General features: G+C 41.4%; 1 protein-coding gene across 11 annotated transcripts in view; it reads right to left on the bottom strand.

Moving 5' to 3' along the window:
* The window catches only part of BDNF (brain derived neurotrophic factor), a 71,058-nt gene that overhangs the window by 35,242 nt on the left and 16,140 nt on the right, over positions 1-19,676 (bottom strand). The window contains exon 1 of one of the 11 annotated variants that reach the window (XM_025358309.1): positions 14,505-14,837. The exons of 5 other annotated variants lie outside the window; for them this stretch is intronic. Coding sequence is in view for 3 of the 6 variants with exons in the window: in XM_025358305.1 (XP_025214090.1) it covers positions 13,367-13,516 (150 nt within the window). In the remaining 3 variants the exon portion in view is untranslated. Of the gene's footprint in view, positions 1-12,592; positions 12,878-13,366; positions 13,704-13,877; positions 14,109-14,178; positions 14,262-14,504; positions 14,838-19,676 lie in introns of those variants that run through there. 5 more of the 11 variants (XM_025358315.1, XM_025358306.1, XM_025358314.1 and 2 more) reach the window with 5 other exon arrangements.

The raw sequence follows: 19,676 nt of genomic DNA, 5'->3' as shown, positions 1-19,676 counted from the left end.
CCACTCTTAGTCTGATGGGCTTCCCTTTGTGGGTAATCCGACCTTTCTGTCTCACTGCCCTTAACATTTTTTCCTGCATTTCAGCCTTGGTGAATATGACAATTACGGGTCTTGGGGTTGTTGTTCTCAAGGGGTATCTTTGTGGTGTTTGAATGTTGGCTTGTCTTGCTAGGTTGGGGAAGTTCTCCTGGATAATATCCTGAGGAGTGTTTTCCAACTTGGTTCCATTCTCCCCATCACTTTCAGGTACACCAATCAAATGTAGCTTTGGTCTTTTCACATAGTCCTACATTTCTTGGAGCCTTGTTCATTCCTTTTCATTCTTTTTTCTCTAATCTTTTCTTCATGCTTTATTTCATTAAGTTGATCTTCAATCTCTGATATCCTTTTGTCTGCTTGATTGATTCGGTTATTGAAGCTTGTGTATGCTTCACCAAGTTCTCGTACTGTGTTTTTCAGCTCTATCATTTATGTTCTTCTCTGAACTAGTTATTCTAGTTAACAATTCCTCCAACCTTTTTTCAAGGTTCTTAGCTTCTTTGCATTGAGTTAGATCATGCTCCTTTAGCCCAGAGGAGTTTGTTATAACCCACCTTCTGAAGCCTACTTCTGTCAATTCATCAAACTCATTCTCCATCCAGTTTTGTTCCCTTGCTGGCAAGGAGTTCTGCTCCCTTGGAGGAGAAGAGGCATTCTGGGTTTTGGAATTTTCAGCCTTTTTGTGCTGGATTTTCCTCATCCTTGTGGATTTATCTACTTTTGATCTTTGATGTTGGTGACCTTTGTATGGGGTTTTTGTGTGGACATCTTTTTGTTGATGTTGATGCTATTCCTGTTTGTTAGTTTTCCTTCTAACAGGCCCCTCTGCTGCTACTCTGCTGGAATTTGCTGGAGGTCCACTCCAGACCCTGTTTGCCTGGGTATCACCAGAAGAGGCTGCAGAACAGCAAATACTGCTGCCTGTTCCTTCCTCTGGAAGCTCTGTCCCAGAGGGGCACCCACCAGATGCCAGCCGGAGCTCTCCTGTATGAAGTGTCTGTCGACCCCTGCTGGGAGGTGTCTCCCAGTCAGGAATCTCGGGGGTCAGGGACCTGCTTGAGGAGGTAGTCTGTCCCTTTGCAGAGCTTGAGTGCTGTGCTGGGAGATCCACTGCTCTCTTCAGAGCAAACAGGCAAGAACGTTTAAGTCTGATGAAGCTGCACCCACAGCTCTGTCCCAGGGAGCTGGGAGTTTTATCTATAAGCCCCTGACCGGGGCTGCTGACTTTGTTTCCCAGATGCCCTGCCCAGAGAGGGAGAATCTAGAGAGGTAATCTGGCTACAGGGGCTCTGCTGAGCTGTGGTGGGCTCCACCCAGTTCAAACTTCCCAGCGGCTTTGTTTACATTGTGAGAGGAAAACCGCCAACTCAAGCCTCAGTAATGGTGGATGCCTCTCCCCCGACCAAGCTGGAGCATCGCAGGTTGACTTCAGACAGCTGTGCTGGCGGTGAGAATTTCGAACCAGCGGATTTTACCTTGCTGTGCTCCATGGGGGTGCGATCTGCTGAACTAGATCACTTGGCTCCCTGGCTTCAGCCCCTTTCCAGGGGAGTGAATGGTTCTGTCTCACTGGAATTTCAGTGCCACTGGGGTGTGAGAAAAAACTCCTGCAGCTAACTGGGTGTCTGCCCAAACAGCCGCCCAGTTTTTTACTTGAAACCCAGGGCTCTGGTGGTGTAGGCACCTGAGGGAATCTCCTGGTCTGCGGGTTGTGAAGACTGAGGGAAATGCATAGTATCTGGGCTGGATAGCACAGTCCCTCATGGCACAGTCCCTCAGGGTTTCCCTTGGCTAGGGGAGGGAGTCGACCCCTTGCACTTCCTGGGTGAGGCGACACCCTACTCTGCTTTGGCTCGCCCTCTGTGGGCTGCACCCACTGTCTAACCAGTCCCGATGAGATGAGCCAGGTACCTCAGTTGGAAATGCAGAAATCACCCACCTTATGCCTTGATCTCTCTGGGAGCTGCAGACGGGAGCTGTTCCTATTTGCCATCTTGCCAGCCACCTAGTATTTCTAATCATTCACTTAGCAAGATTCTCAGGTTTAAGTAAAAGTATAACTGAGTTACTAAGGAACAATACATCAAAAGTCATATATTCATTTTTCCCTCTTTCTAAGAGTTTTTTGTTTTTTTAAAAAATTAAATTAAAAAATTTAAAAACTCCTTGGAATAAACATTTTTAATCTTCCCATTACCACTTTATTCCTTGGCACACAGAAGGGTACTAGTCTCTGCTGGAGAGAAAAGTGGATACTGGGCCAGGGTGACAATATCAGCCTGTCCCTGCTCTAGGTCTCGCATTAATGCATCAAGGGCAAGATACGGTTTCTTACTTGAATACTGTAGGTTGTGGTTATAGACCGCTGGAGTGGTGGTAAGGGGACTAGGTTAGGTGCAGTCATTGGGCTATCATCCTTGCTCTGGTTCTGTAGCTATGCATTTTGGATTGCTATTTAGCTTCTCTAAGCTCCAGTTTCCTCCTCTGTTATATAGAAATAATGTCTGCCCAATCTTTTTTATAGGGTTATTTGTAGGATCCAATGGAATGAGATATGTGAATGCATTTCTTGAACGTTATGGAATACCACACATTTGGACAAGATTATTGAGGTGTGCAATCTGTCTACGTGACAAGTGAAATCACGTACGAATTGCAGTAACAACAAACCAACTGAATTTTGGTCTCAGTACCAATGCCTACTGGGGCACTGCACTAGAGCAAGTTTTCCTAACACCTCATGGAACAGTGACAGTGAGGGTTCTCCTAGGTTTTTATGTGAGACTGCCTGAAGATCAATTACAGGCTCTAGAATAATAGATGCTACTAAGTTTATTTTATTTTATTATTATTTTTTATTTTGCTTTAAGTTCTGGGATACGTGTGCAGAATGTGCAGAATTTGTTACATACGTAAATATGTGCCATGGTGGTTTGCTGCACCTGTCAATCCATCACCTAGGTATTAAGGCTCACATGCATTGGCTATTTGTCTGTTTGTCCTGATGCACTCTCTCCCTTTCCCTGCCCCCTGTCCCAGGCCCCAGTGTGTGTGGTTCCCCTCCCTGAGTCCATGTGTTATCTCTGTTTGGCTCCCAATTATGAGTGAGAACATGCAGTGTTAGGTTTTCTGTTCCTGGCTACCATGTTTAAGAAAGTCATTGTCAGAGATGTGAAAATCAGAAAAATAATCTGGTATTTTAGGAAAAGCACTTAAAATAAATTGTATTAATGATACCACATTTTAATGATTAATAAAATACTTAAGGCCATCCTGTATTAATACTCAACCACTTATACATGATTATTTCTAAATATTGTACAATGCAAAAAAATTCACATTTTTAAAGAAGTATCTACTTTATCAGGTTACTATTTGTGAATACTCTCAAGAAGCAGGTGAATACAACTCTCAATGCAAGTGAATATGCACAGAAATGGGCAGCAGGATGGTCATTTGCCTGTCTGTCCTGCCCGGGAGTAAAAGAGAAGGCTAGGGACATGGCTGTAGGTTTGGTATTAGAAGGAAAATGGGACCTATTCTGACTTCCTGATCCTGTGATTTTTTTTTTTTTTTTTTAAGATTCACACACACACACACACACAAACTATGCACAAGTTTGCTTCCATGTTAGTTTAAATATTTCTGAGTTAATAATGCCAAATTGTGCTCTGATTATATCAGCATATTTACATGATCCTTGAACACCACATACAGATTCCTATACTACACATTTGAGCAAAATCACCTCCTGACTTCACAATGAAAGGAGACCTATTGGATTAAGAAGTGGTTTCTAGTAAACCCCAAAGAGATACCTTACTAAATTACTAAATTTAAAGGCAAAATAGTATTCACTAAACTGATTTTTCTGTCTTCTTTTCCTTATTTGGCAGAATCATTAACCAAGTTCTAGTAAATGGAAGTGTTCTCACAATTTAAGTGTTTTTAGGGGGAAACACACAATTTATAAATACTGTCAAGTGAAGAACAGATTCCTGAATACTGAAAGACCAATGCATATCTTTGTATGTAAAAAAAAAAAAAAAATTCATCATAAAATCAAAGACTCAAACACCATCTTTGATTCAGAAGTTGTCCCTCTACTGTGGCTTCTGCTGTAGAGTCACTGTTAAAAAGAGTTCTTCATGAAAGATTCTCAGACAGCAAAATGCTTTAAGACAATGTCTAACAAGCATTTTTATTGTCTCAATTTGAACACAAACTGACACCTGAAAATCAGAGAGGATAAAGAAGTTCAATCTTTAAAAAAGAGAGGTAAGTTATTCCAAAATGCTACCAGTCAATAATTAAAAATTCAGTTTGGGGGCAAGAAGTTCTGAAATAACTCAGAGAATTTGCTCAAGATTTTACTTTTGGACCAGTCTTCTTTGGGAGAGAGTATGTGAATAGGTAATGAAAGCCTTATATGAGAGAGTCAATGGAGAGCCGTATCAAGGAGCACCTGAAGATATATGGATCAATACAGGGAAAAGAAATCCAAGTAGCCCAGTGGCTGGCACTCACTGGGCACTCAATTAATGCATGGTGAATTAAAAAATGAATTAATGAAAGAACCATTTGCTACATATAACATTGTTACTTTAAGAAAAAAGACTTTGAAACAGAAGAAAACATACACGTAAGAACACACACAAACTATAAAATATATGATATCCTAAAGGAGACGTAAATATTAAACTGTTTGCTTTGCTGACTGACGCTATTAATACCTAAAAGCAGTATGAGAGATCACAAAGAATAAGTACTCATTCATACTTGGAGTGGGCTGCTCATCTTATGGTCTAACTTGCATTTTATGACATGTCCATGTTGCTTAATATCCAAGTGTTCTACAGGAGAGCAAAATAAGTTATAAATAAATTATTAAAGAAAAAAGTAACTCTATCCATGCTAAGGCCTGAGGGAGTTGGGGGAGGAGTCAATTTCTTTTCGTTTATATTTAAAAAGAGAAACTCATTGGAAAACTGTAATATCCAAAGATTTTGTGGTTTCCAAAAAGTGAAGGTGAATGGTGAGAAGTTTTCTTAGTTTAGCTACTGAACTCTAAAAAAATATAATCTCAAAAGTTAATTTCTTAAGCAATTTGGGCACCTGAATTTGGTAAGAACTCTTTTTTTTCCAGACATTCTATTCTGTCTAACCCAAAGGAAAAATAACCAATTTTGAGAATCTGTATATAAATAAGGAAAAGGAAAATACAGCACTTTGCAAAGAAATGGGAGGGATTTCTGATACTCAATTCATGATGCTAAACACATCAAGTAGATGATTCAAAGGCAGAAATATATAACTGTTCTCATTAGGATTGTTTATGAACTATAAATAAGGAGTAGACTTATGGCCAATGCATTAGAAAAAAACAAGTACAAAGGCACTTTAGAAAATACCTAACTCCAACCTCCCATTTTAGTGTCATTTCTAAAACGGTTTCAGCCTTCCTACCTTTCTTCCTTCCTTCCCCCCAACGGGGTCTCACTCTGTCACCTGGGTGGAAGAGCAGTGGCACAATCACAGCTCACTGCAGCCCCAACCACCTGGGCTCAAACAATCCTACTGCCTCAGCCTCCCAAGTAGCTGGGACCACAAGTGCCTGTCACCAAGCTTGGATAATTTTTTTGTCTTTTGTAGAGATGGGGTCTTGCTATGTTGCCCAGACTGGTAATGATCTCCTAGGCTCAAGTGATCCTCCCACCTCAGCCTCCCAGAGTGCTGGGATTACAGGCATGAGCCACCACACCACATCTCTTTTTTCTTTTTTATATATTCCTCTAATAGAGTGCTCTGTAGGCAGTGGGCATTCAATATTTGCTTAAATTAATGGAAAGTTCTTCTAACTACCACGTAGAGTATCTAAATTTACATCATTGGTTCTAGAACTGCTCTCTGAAGCAACACAAATTATACCTATGACAGTTTGTCAAATCTTTGAAGCTCTTCCTCAAAATAAGGATGTCAAAAATACATCACACATGCCGACGCTCTAATCTCCCAGCCACAGTATGCATTAGCAATCTGAATGTTATTTCTTACTAATCCTTCACAGTTTCAGAATTCTTCTCAACCCAACATTCAAAAACCACTTGCCATTCCAGCCAAAGTTTTCTTGTCCCTAAGTCATCCATTCCAAGTCCCCTCAACCATTGCTCACATGCAATGCTTTCAAATTCTCTAGCATCCTGGTCACAGTGATTTGGATGTACACTAATTTATCGATGAGGTACCTAAAGCAACTTATTTCATTTCCTTGAACTGATGATAACATTCTAGATACAGTCTATTTAAAAAGTGAAGAATTATTAGCTTCTGCATTTCAGTATTATATTTCTAGTGGTGCAGCCCAAAATTTCAGCAGCTATGATAACAGCCTCTTGTCACACCACTGGCTTATACTGTACTTGCAGTTAATTTAAAACATTCAGGTTTCCTTTTTACAATCTGCTGGTAAGTCATCCCCTAAAACTGTGCCCCCAACTCTCTATTCTCTTCTAAATTGATTTTTTTGGACTTAATCATCGTATTTTACATTTAAGTAAATGTAAATGATCCAAATTCTATCATTCAACAGAATGTCTGCAATATCTGCTGGCTTTATGTTTCATATGATAAGCATATCGTCTGTGCCTTCAGACACATTATCAGCCAACATGTCGGTGCTGGATGTATTTTCCCAATGTTGCATAAGAGAGAATACCTTCGAGAGTTTGGCCTAGGAATGTGGCCTGGGACTCTGCCAAGCATCTCTCTCCAGCAAAATGACTGCAAATTTCTCGACCTTCAGATTCTACATGATGTAAAAGAAGTTTGTCTGTGTTTAAAAACACATTCAAGAAATAAGTGAACATGTGAAAAGACAGAAAAACTTGTTTTAATTTGGGCATAGTTTCAGTTTTCAAAGGCACATGAAGGCAGAAAGAAAGAATCAGAAAATGGAACTACTGATGATAGCAACTCCAAAACCAAGACTGATTAGACTAAATCCCATGTGGTAAAAATTTTATTTAGTAAGTTTCCTTCTCTCTCTCTCTCCCTCTAGATATATGTGCATACACACATGCACCTTTATTGTAGTAATTTTTTTTCTGAAAAAGAAAGTTTTCTACACCTGATTGCTTCCATGAATGACACAAAGTACAAACAATATGACTTTCTTTGGTTATCATGCAATTTTTTCTCTGCTTACAAGAAATTGGCACAAATCTAAGATATACTATATTCTACTCCCTGAAGCACAGTAGCTGGCATCTCCACTGGCATTTAAAAATTTGAAGACATTTAAAAGAAAATCCACAAGTTTATAGTTGCTGTCTAAATCAACTTTAACATTTCATATATTCACAATTTCATGAGTAAATCAAATTACACATAAGAAATTGTAGAACTAAGCCAACTAAATGACTTTTATAATAGGTACTGGGGAAAAATATTATTAAACCTTTTCCTCCAATTTTGCGTTTCTTCCAGCAAGACAAATAAGCCATTTTCTATGAAGTTTTTGTCTACATCACTAGTGATAATCTGAAGCAGCCATTAATCAATCTATTAGTGCATTCAGCAACATTTATCAAAGTGCCTCCCCTGCTACCAGAACTGTTTTGGATGCTGTTGTGGGTGCATGCAAAAATGAACTAGATACAGATTTTGTCATCTATATTTCCTAAGTCAGTTTGTAATTATTGGTTCCTAGTTCCATAACTTTTTTTTATTTTTTATTTTTATTTTATTTTATTTTTTGGTGCTGGCTCAGATGTATATCTTCATCTATTCTAAGGTTAAGGCAACCCTTATAATTCTCTTCCTTTTTCTTGTTTTTTGTTGTTGTTGTTGTTGTTGTTGGTTTGTTTGTTTGGTGTTCAAAATCCTGCTTATATATGACTTTATTTTATTCTCACATCTTCTGAAATCATTAAAGTTAAAGGTAGATCATAAATCAAAAACATTCTTAAAGGTCTCTCTACTCAAATTATTTGGTGTTATTGTATCTCAGAAAGTGTAATGAATTGCCTGTAGCAAACAAATAACATCAGAACCTCTATACTCAATGCTTCAGTACATATCCCTGAAAATAATAAATGTTAAAAAGGAGGCTAGCCGTTGATTCCTGGCATGCTATTCTACATTTGGCTACATTACAACATTAAAAGGATTCAGTGCATATATCAAATTGTGGATCTGCTTGTTTTAAAATTTCATCTGTAATTCCACATGCACCCCCCACCCCCATACACACTCACCAGATCTGAATATGGTAACAAGGAAATCCTAGTAACTGTAGCGTTGGAAAAATGGTTCATATGGAAATAAGCCATTTGGCTGGTAAAGCTGGTGATTTTGTTCTCTAGGTGGCACTATTACTTCAATTTTTGGTGAGTTGCTTAAATTACTTGGAACTGCCCGTTTATTTTCTTTGAATTCCCATTTTATAAATTTTAATTTTATACAAGCTAGTTGTAATTAAACCACAGGTTGCCTTCTAGGTTTTATTTCAATAAGCCAATCTGAAGTTCAGTGATTTTTTTTATCATATAATTTTATGTTTCCTTACTATATTGTCTTAGATTTAAGAAATCCTCCCTTGCCTGACCTCCTGTCTCCAAAAATGCAGAGGCATGTCAAACACACAGAGGGTCGTCATAAAGTTTCCGTCAGACCAAAGGAACCAAGATGAAAGCATGTTTAAGAGCTACTAGGTTCTGGGAGATTTCAAAGTCAGGACATTACTATCATGACAACCAATGAAAAGTTCTTTCAAGTGAACCTTTGGGGAAAACTATATAACATTCGTTACTCTCCAGGCTCTCTGGAAATAAACTTTTACTTTATTATGGCTGTCACTAAAGCTTGTAAATTTACTTTGCTTCCCTCCAATCGTTCTCCTGTCCCACACCCAGCCCCCTAACTCACCTAATGCAACCCATCCTCAAACATCAATCTATAGACATCGGGGCAATGAGCCACTTCTTAGCATCTAGTATTTTTGGTAAGATTTGTCTCATCAAGAGGATAAGTGCCCCAGAGCTTGTACTTGAACTTAAATACTTAATTTAAATGAAAGCTTCCACACTTACTGACCAGATACTCAAATTTTTCTACAGAAAAGAGAATACCTTCCTGTTCCACTTAAAGAACACACACATTTACCACTCCCCCACCTCCCCTGCGAAAGGTTTTCAATGTCAGTACATTCGTGAGCTCCATTTTGCATCTGCCATCAGTAATGATTCCATATAGTCAATAATTGGGTCCATGACCTTTCTAAGTCTTTATAGTGTAAATATTCTGGAAATCCAGTGATGCATTTCAGTATAAAATTATTTAAGATTAAATAATTCTATGCCTTAAGTAGAAGTTTAAGAGGACTTTTAGAACACACATGACTAAGCCTACAAATACCAAAGCAACTCTATGTTTCCTAGGTTTAAATCACACATGCAAATAACATACGGATTTCATTTGCCAGCATCATTTATTGCTTAACATTACCCCATACTAAACAGAGTAAATGGATGCAGAGTGTAACCAGTGTTTGCTCATTCACTTTTGAAGCTCATCTGTGCATGTTATTCATCCTAATAAAGAAAATTTATCACAACACAACCTGATGCGATTCTCGTTCAAATGATTTCTTCTTCCATTGAACAGCAGCCAGCACTTAAAACCTAGAATTCCACAGAATTCTCTCCTCGATTCCTCTTTTAAAATGCAATTCACAGCTTGAGATCATAGAGCTTGCCAGTGGCTGAATGGCTGCACTAGATGGCTAAGAGTCCTTCAATTAAGCAGCAATTTTGCAATTAGTGGAAACTGAGTGCTCTATAACAATTGTTTGAAAACAAGTTGAGACAAGTTAGCAATTACCCTATAAAAGGGACATGTTCACTTTTGTTGGATAGGCGAGCCCCCTCACACAAATTGAACTCTTCCACGCAGGGAGATACAAGTTGAAAATCAATGTTTTAATCACTAAAATCAAATCCGTATTATGGGCACCTGAAATGGGAGTGCCTTTCTTCTCAAAAGCTATTCAGAGTTTAGCTATCATCCACTCTGTATGCTGTCTATTTTTATTCAGGAAGTCTGAAATTGTTCTTCTCTACTCTGGGATTAATTTCCTACATCTCAAAATGTTAATAAACTACTTGAACATGACCTTTCCATTCTGTACCTCTTCAATTTTCTTAAGATTAAGTCTACGATTGAGACCCAAAGCTGCTGGCTGTGTTATATTTCACAGTTCACAGTTCTCTCTTTCTCTCCCTCTACACACACACACACACACACACACACACACACACACAGAGAGAGAGAGAGAGAGAGAGAGAGAGAGAGAGGAGAGCACCCCAGGTTTTAGAAGATGAATGTAAAAAGAATGTAAACAAGTTCTCTGCTATACGATCAGGTGGGCGTGCCCAGCTCACTGTGTGTGCTGAACTACAAACCAGTGCTATTCATATGAGAAAGAAATGATATCAATCGTCTACATTTTGACTATTGAAAAGCTGGGACTCTTAAAGATACCGGGAAAAAGGGAATAGCTTACATTCTCACGGTGCCCCCTTTAAACAGGAAATCCAAGGACTTTGAGCCAGGATCTTAGAAATTTGCATTTTTTTTTTAACAAGAGTTTCCCCTCCTGGTGAGTCAAAATGAACAAGAAATATCCCAGGACCTCCCTTCCCTCCTTGGCCATTAATGAGATTAAGGCAATTAACTCGCATAGTATAAATGAATCATTTGAGGTGATGACTGCATTTTAGGCAAATGACGACTTTCTTGGTTCCCTTGATTTACAAGTAAAAGTTACACACATTGAAAAGACACGCTGAAGCAGATTTCCTAAATGCTTCATTTTCTGGATACACCAATGTTGACCTACTATACATCTTAAATGGCTTTAAAATATCACCTTAAAATACACGAAACTTCCAGCTACTAACTCAGTTCTGAATGGGCTATGAAAGGCTCCAAAGGTATGTGAAAAATTACTGTTATTTTCCTTTAAAAAATGTGATGTCTAAGTGTGTCTGCAATGTTCTAATGCTTCAAAACATGTACGTAAGCCTTGTTTATCTGGAAATCATTTCTTTCTGCTTATATCATTTATAAATAGAAAATGTTCTGTAATAACTTAAAATAGTTCCACATACATAATGCTTTTCGTGTCATAATACTTACTACTGGTCTATATTTACCAACATTTATCACATTTTACAAAATGAAGTAGAAGAAAAAAAAGACAACGACTTTATGGCGCTGGAATTCCAGTAATGGTGACCAACATGTTTTAAATTCCAGTAAAGGTTATGGTTACATTTCAACAAGTGTCTCTTTGCTTTCTCTTACCTCTCCTGCTCACCCAGAGGTAAATTTACCAAAAAATAAAAATAAAAAAATAAAAAGTCTCAAGCAAGGCATTTGCAAAAATCAGAAAATACGAACAGGTGTTTAGTGATGGTTTTTAAAAGGTGCTGTTCCCAGGGTCAAAACTTTGTGGTGTAATTTCAACATGCTATGTTACCTATTATGTGTAATGTCTTGAATCGCTACATGTCATAACATCAGAAATCTCCAACCTAAAAATTATGTTGCATGAGGTAAGCATTGAAGGCACACACGTTCAGACAAATTAAATCTGTAATTATGGCTCAATAAATTAAAATGTAAAGACATATCAAATTGTAAGACCGAAATGGCTTTTGACCTTACAACAAACTCATATAAAAATAGATTTTTCGATAATAATAAAGGGGAGAGAGAGATTTTTCAGGATATTGAGCCAGTAGGGAGGGGTCTCATTTAATAGCATATCGCCTTTTATATGCAGTTAGAAAATCAACGTTCCCAATTACATACTACTTTGCTTTAAAAGATAACTGTACTAGGAGGATTAATAAACACTCAGAAATATGCTTTTCTTCGCTTCTGGCCAAGAACATTCCTGCGTGCTTGTTGGAAAATGTTCTTTGGTTGCTACTGACATTGAGGAGTAAGTGCAAGATACCTAGAGGGCCCTAAAATAAGATCCAAGAAGCCCTAACACACCACCAATCGAGGCTTATCAGAGCTCCCCCAGCGCAATGAAAACTTGCATAGAAGCCAAACAAGAACAAGGAGTCAAAATCCACCGACGACGAGTCGCAAGCCCCACCGAGCTGGAGTCAGCAGCACCATTCAACAAGTCCCTCCTACCAGCTCTCTAAGGGATCCCGCAAAACCTTCCCTTACCACTTCCCCACCCCCAGCCTCCCGCCCCCAGTAGCTGCTCTTGGCAGCATGGCCGGCAGAGGGCACCCTCTACCTTCCCTAGCTTCCTTCTCCGGGTCCCCTCCTCCTCCTTGCCTCCCCTCCACCTCGGTCCCTCATCCCCGCTCCACCCCCAACACAAAAACACTGCATCCTCCAGTTCACCCTCGCAGCCCCAAGGCTTCTTCCTTAGGGCTGCCCCTAGTCTGTAATCTCCCCTTCTTCTTGCCCGTCGGGCACAGAGCCCCCAATCCTCAGCTATTTCTTTCCAGGCGCAACTCACTCTCACCCATTCCTCTTCCCGGCTCTGCATCCCCAGAGACTAACCCGAGTAAGGAATCCCCCACGTATATCCCACCTAGTCCCCGAAAGTCAAAACTCTAACTTCCTTGGAGGGCGCTTCAGAAGAGGGGCGCAGGCTGGGTAGAGATGTGGGTTCGGCCCGCCCGGGAGTCTCGCAGACCCTTTCAGTTCCCAGCGGTAGTAATTCCGCCTCCCAAGTTTTCTAAGCTACATTTGCTTCGGACTTGTAAATCCACTTCAGTCTCAACTCCTGGGGAGCAGGTAGCCGTGTGCAGTCCCGGGGACGACGCGGACTCAAGGCGCAAGCTTCCCTCCCACTCCCCCCGCAGGTCGGCGCGGGGACCACCCAACCCCTGGAAGGATTTCTAGCCTAGCCTCAGCACCCTTCCCTCAGTCAGGGCCCCCGACAGCTCTGGCCCCCTAAGTCTCTCTCGACTCCTCCTGGGGTGGGGGAGGACTGCGAGGGATCCCCGGGTCGCCGTCTTGGCTCCCATCACGCAGCTCTGGGTCTCCTCCAGGCCTTCTGTCCTCTACTTCGTGCCTTCCCCGGGTCCCTTTTTCCCTGGTAGTGCCGGCTGACCTTCTGGGTTGTGGGATGGGGGAGAAAACTCCCCAGGAGCAACTCCAAATCCTCCCTTCTACCGGCGGGGAGGAAAGAAGGAGACTGGCCTCGTCCCACAACTTTGGGGGGTCCCCCAGTCAACTTTCTCCTGCGGACCGGCAGCTCCCGTACCAAGCCCCATGCCCGGCGCTTGCCTACCTCGGGGTCCACACAAAGCTCACGGGTCCCCGGCGGCGGAGTCACATCGTGGTTCCGATTCTGGCTCCAGCGCCCAGCCCGGGTCCCTGTCGCGGTGCTGCTCCCCGCCGGCTCCACAGCAGCGGTGGCAGCTGCATTCAAGTGTCTCATTAAAGCCCCCCGAGCAGGAGATGGGAGGCGCACCGGGCCGGTTCCTCCGTCCGGCTCGGGAGCCCGAGGCGCTACGGGGTGCGCGGGACAGCGAGCCGGCGGGTGCGCCCGGGCGCGGCGGCGGCAGCGGCTGGGACCCGGAGCTCCAGGCTGCGCCTTGCGCCCGGGTCAAACATTATTTAGCTCTTCGGTTGAGCTTCGATTGGTCAAACGGCGCCACCCCCCCGCCCCCCTCCCCCCGCTCGCCCGCGCTACCGATACCCGTTCGGGGCGGCTGCTTAAAGGGAACGCCGCGCCTTTTTCTCGCCCGGGGGACCGAGGGGCGCCCGGGACTCCCCGCTCCCCCAGGGCCTGTCCTCACGTCCTCCCCCAGGTCCCCGCGACATCATCCTGCGAGTCCTGCGCCCTCCCGGGGCGCCTTGGGCAGGACGCCCGCAGCTTCGAGGGGTGTTCCAGCCCCAGCCCCAGCCCCAGCCCCGGGGAACCCCGCGTCCCGCGCCCTCTGCAGAAACCCCGGCTGTGCGCGCTGGGGCGTGAGGGAGCGAGTGAGAATCGCACGCCCTGAGGTCTTGCTCCCCTAGCTTTCAACTCTCCCCTTCCTCCCCATCCCAGCACCTAAGTTCTCTGGGAATGGGCGTGCTTTTCCCGGGCCACAGACACACCTTCCCGCACCTTCCCGCACTACGGAGCTTGCGAACGCGAGCACACAATGAAATCGCACAGAGCATGGGGGCTATTGGTTTACTCCGCTGCCTTAAACACGCCGGCTTAAACAGAGTTCGCGCACTGACCTCTCTAGAGTTTGCCTAATAGGAATTCAATCAAGATAATAACAGCATTTTTTATTGATGAACGCCCCCAGATAACGTTACACCAAGTTACTTGTTCCAGCCAGGAAGCCCAGGCAATGACAGACCTCGCTAAAGCCACACGCTTTCTAGCAGACCAAACAGAAAAACGGAAAGAGAAAGAAAGAAAACAAACCCACCTTTTCAGACACTACTTGTCAAAGTAACCATCAAGGCAGCTGCTCTGGGAAAGACTTCGGCCCCAAAACTCCCAGACTCTATTATTTTTTCACGTTCCCTTTGCTTAAAGGGGGGAGGGGGCGCGAGTCTTTAGTGCCCGGTATGTACTCCTTCTGTTCTGCAGCAAAGAAGTTAAATTATTGATAGTGGAAATTGCATGGCGGAGGTAATACTCGCACCCCATCAGCTAGAAGCTCCATTTGATCTCGGCAGAGGCAGGAAGATTTCATGCTAGCTCGCCGGGGGGAGCGGCAGCGAGAGCAGCCCTCTCCGCGGTGAATGGGAAAGTGGGTGGGAGTCCACGAGAGGGCTCCACGGTGCCTTGACGTGCGCTGTCATATGATACCTCCGCTGCCTCGAAATAGACACTCTAGTGCACGAATTACCAGAATCAAAATTCAGCGCATTTAAAATGATACATCTTTTATTAGAAGAGTTCCGTTCCAGGGCATTGCATGCTTTTGCAGATGTTTTCACTTCCAGCCCCAGCAAACACACATATAAGCTAACCCTTTTAATAACGAACCAGGGCAGCAAAGATAAATAAAAAATCTTCTGCTTTAACCAGAGTGGGGGTAGGGGATTCGAGGGTGGGGGCAGAACTGGCTCAGTTAATCCTCCCCCGCCCTCCACCCCCACCACTGCCCGCAGCAAAAGAGCAAGTAGTCTTTCGGGTTCTCATTTGCCTGTAGCCAAGACCCATGGAGAGAACTTATATGGCTAGGGTCCAGAGGACATTTTCAATTATCCGTTTGATGAACTCTGTCAACCGTCTACCTGTGTTACTGCTTTAAGGCTAAATTTTCTTCTCATTAGTTCAACCAATTTGTGCAGACCTTAAAATTTAGAATAAAGAACAAGACAGCAGTACCGTACTTAACTCGGAGTCCCTGGACCTCCTCGGAGCATAAAAATCACCTGAGTGAGTGTTAAAATGAAGGTCCTTCCTCCTGAAATTGTGATTTAGTAGGGGTGGGGCAGGGTCCAGGAATTAGAATTTTAATAAATACCACAAGCAATTCGAATGCAGACAATCCGAAGTCACACTTTGAGAAGCACTCTCTTGGGGGTACAACACTGGGTATCAGAGGAATCTCCCACCAAGCCCACACCCAAATTCCGCAGGCAGCTTTCTGTGTATGTGCACTTTCCTGTAATCTCAAAGGGATTTGACCTAATAATTGCTAAGACTCATTGCTGTAAGAATTTCCCTAAAGACTCCAACATTAATTTTGCTAAAGGGAAAGATTTATAAACAGTTTCCTTTCCTGGACCCTCTTGTGGTTACCAAGAATGTGCTGTTGAACTGAATATATAATATTATTACATACTCAGTTCAGTTTACCTAAGGGTTTACAGTTAACAAAATGAATTCACTAACATTAGCTATTTTAGAACTTCTAAAGACTAGTGACAGAAATTATTTACCCGTTTTATAAAAGAAGAATCCGATCGTCTGCCAGGAAATAATTTACCCACGTTCACACAGTGAAGTACCAGGGACAAGACTTCAGTGAACTCAAGAATTCCTGCTAGAAATAACCCTGCTTCCATCTCCCCCACCCTCTAAGTGAAGCTATCTGTTCCTTGGAAGTGTTATCAGAATGTGTGATCATTCAGAGCGCCTTTGCAAATTGTTGGACTAAATAGTCAAATTATTCAAATATATGCATATTCTTCGAGTGTCACACATTTAGCTTTGCACCTCTGTCAACTTGACAGAGCACATGACCAATACAAACTACCCTACAGCACAGATGGTGGAGTTTATTGTGGAATATTTAATGTATGTGAAATACGCAGGCTAACCAGAAAGCAGTAAAGGACAGAGGGCATGAAGCTGGGTACCGTTACCCCAGAGATCCTCTGTGTTGGTTCCCAGGTTGTAAGCTGAATGCAGACATAATTTCTTTTAGTAGCACAATACAATTTAAAAGGCTAGTGTTATAAACTAAAAAAATAAATAAATACTTGTACTACGTTATAAAGGACTGGAGGAACCCTACTCCAAACTTTAACTTTGTTAACTTCAAACTGATGCTTCACATTTGCTTGAAAATGAGTTCTACCCTCAGGTTTTTAAGCTCAATTGTAATTTATTTCCTTCTGAAAAATACCTAGCAAGTTAATGCCAGGAATCTAAGCTAGCATTCTGAACGCTGCTCACTTAGAAGTTATGGCAAATCTTTTTCCTGCTAAATTCACATTGGCACGTCAGCATTTCTGCTGAGGGAAAAAGTGCTCTCATTTCCCAGACTCTGATTGGGTGGGTCTATGGCCAATCTTCTTTTTCCTACTCTCCCCTGACATTATATAAATAAATGTGTGTATCTTCGCTTTCCAGTGTGTGGTGCAGTTTTACTGAGGAAAAGACAGAGGAGTCAGAAATGTCAGGGATATTTAGAAAGAAAAGAAGATCAAATGCCAATTCAGATAACCATGATGAATCACACCTCTTAACACTTCTAAGCATTTCCAAACTTTCTGATCTGTGATTATAGCATTAGCAAAATTGTATGCGACCAGACTTAAAACACATACTTATTTGCCTTAAAAGTACATCTTACATTCAAAAACAATGAAGCCAAGGTAAACAAAAGTTGTACCAGTGCCTTGCATGGAATTCTAAATATTATTTTTTATTTGCTTAATTCAGGTAGCATATAGAGATAATTCTAGAGATCTAAAATCAAACCTTGTACAAAATTATTTCCCTATTGTGGGCAAAGATGATGCTGAGAATATAGGGCATGCATTTCTTATTCTTCTTAAAGATTGGCATGTGACATGATTGATATGTTTGGAGCAAAGTTTCCAAGTTTATAATCTGAACATTTTCTCTATTACTAAAATGAGGGAAAGTTTCACAGCTTGAAAAAAAGATGCTACCTATTTCACTTTTGTGGGGCTTAAAAATTAATTGTGAATTCGTCTGAATCTTTATTTCTTTTTGGTTATGTTCTAATATGATCCTAACCCAATGTTCCAGTGGGGACAAAGGTCAGGAAGAAATGTGAATTCCCATCTATTCTTGTCAGGAAATATAAACTAATCCTCGTTACCCAAGTGGGAACAGAGGTAGTAGGCTTGACATTGACATGTTTTTTCTATTAATAATTTTAATTGGCTGAGGTCAATTCTATCATTATAAGCATTTTATATTTAATTATGTTTATTTAAGCTTCCTAGTTACTCCTACCTTCAGTCTTCCTTGCAAGAAAAAAAAAAAAAAAAAAGTTGTCTAGTGTAGTATCAAATAAGTTGGCCTAAAAAAACTGTTGAAAATTTCCGTAATTAGCATAGGGAAAATACTAAGTAAACAGAAAACTCTGCTACTGAGCAGAGTGGCAGAGGTGTTTTCAAATTCATGCTGGATAATTTGAAAGGCCCAGGCCAATGTTAAACTTTGTCACTCACAATCCTTGAAATTCTTATATAAGGCCTGTCCTGAGAAAAACCTTAAGGGAGACGTAATTTCCCTATTCATTAGATGGTATGTTCTCACTAAGCTTTTTATGAACCATAAGAATAGCTCTATACCATACTCAAATGTGTTCAAATTGGTCAACACCTGTTACAGGAGTTATGTAACCAGGCATAGTCATTAGTGGCAGACAAAAGAAAGGAACCACAGCCAGAAACTTTTAGAAGGGCCAAGACTAGGAGAGTAGAACAAGAGGGTCAAAAACTGATTCCATCTGGGAATAATATTTAGTTGGATCAAGAAAAACAACATAGAAACCATTAAGAAACTGTTGAGACTAAACCCCCAGACATATGAGAATCATCAACTTGTAGCCCTCCAAGTTACCAGATTTGTGCTGAAAACATTTAAAAATTAATAATGAAGAATAAGTTTGGTTTACTTGTTGTAATATTTCTATAAGTGTGGTCAAAAGGGATGTGAGATTGTGGACATAAGTTAGAGCTGACAGTAATAAATAGCTGTGGTATTAGTTGGTTTTCTAGGAGAAAAGCCATGAGAAGAATTAACAAATTTAAACCAAAGGGTTTCAGGACATTGAATCAGATGAAAGATGAACATTAGCTTATTTTTGAGACTCACCTATTTAGGCTGTATGATGACTGGAGTGAGAGATTTTCTACCGCCAAATTTTATATTCTTCATGAAAAAAAATGGAAAAAGAAAAATATGCAAAAAGATAACTAAAAAAAAAAAAAACAAAAAAAAACGGAACTTCCTAAAATCAGATTTTAAAAACACACACTAAGAATTCGGCCTACTTTCATGTGATTCTGATATGAATCCACATAGCACCTCTCTTTAGTGGTCTTTTTGATCAAGGATGTGGGCAGGATGTGCAACTGGCCCTCTTTCTACCTCCAGATAGCACAGGCATGGTGAGAATGAAATCCTTAATAGTACATGTGTGAAGAATGGGTTAGGCTTTAGATTGGTCTCGCATATAGAATCATTTGGAAACATCCGAAACTCCTGACTTTCTCAACTTTAGTTTCCTTTCACTTCATAGCTACAGTCTTTCAGTTGATGAAAGATTGCTGAGTATCTACTATCCATCAGAGGCTATTCTATGGGCTGATACAGGCAGATGCATGAAATACATTTTAGTCCTTTACATGCTCATATTCTAGGATGTAAGAGTTGTATTTTAATCTATGGTGCCACTTGCAAATTTCTTAAGCCTAGGAAGTTTTGTTTTCTTTTCCCTTGCCGTAGGTTTGGTGTGTAGAAAGATGATGGTAAACATACCCCTTGTGGCCAGGGAGTGGTAGTGATGGATAGGAAACTTGCTCCCAAAGCTGGAGTGGCACTTAGAGACTGGGGAGGGCCAACCACAGTTAATCAGTCCCCAGTTATTTTGGTTAGCAGTGTTTTACAAAAGGTAGACAAAGGAGAAGGAGTGGATAGGGTGGGAGGGAGGAAATGAGACCATTTTTGTTTGAGACAAATAATTTTTCTAAATATGATAGATAGACCAATAAAAGATAGGTCCAGAAAGGATCTTAAGAGATTATCTCATCTTCCTCACTATTTGTAGGCCTATCATGGCAGACCAGGGAAGTAGACTACACATCCTTCTTCTGGGGAGCTATCTAGAATCCAGCAATGCTGGTGCTTGGAAGTCCTCCTGTAATGCATTTTTTGTTCC

Source organism: Theropithecus gelada, chromosome 14 (genome assembly GCF_003255815.1).
Source record: "Theropithecus gelada isolate Dixy chromosome 14, Tgel_1.0, whole genome shotgun sequence".
Classification (NCBI taxonomy): Eukaryota; Metazoa; Chordata; class Mammalia; order Primates; family Cercopithecidae; genus Theropithecus; species Theropithecus gelada.
The sequence above is the reverse complement of the archived record's forward strand: the minus strand, read 5'-3'. Positions and strand labels throughout refer to the sequence as shown.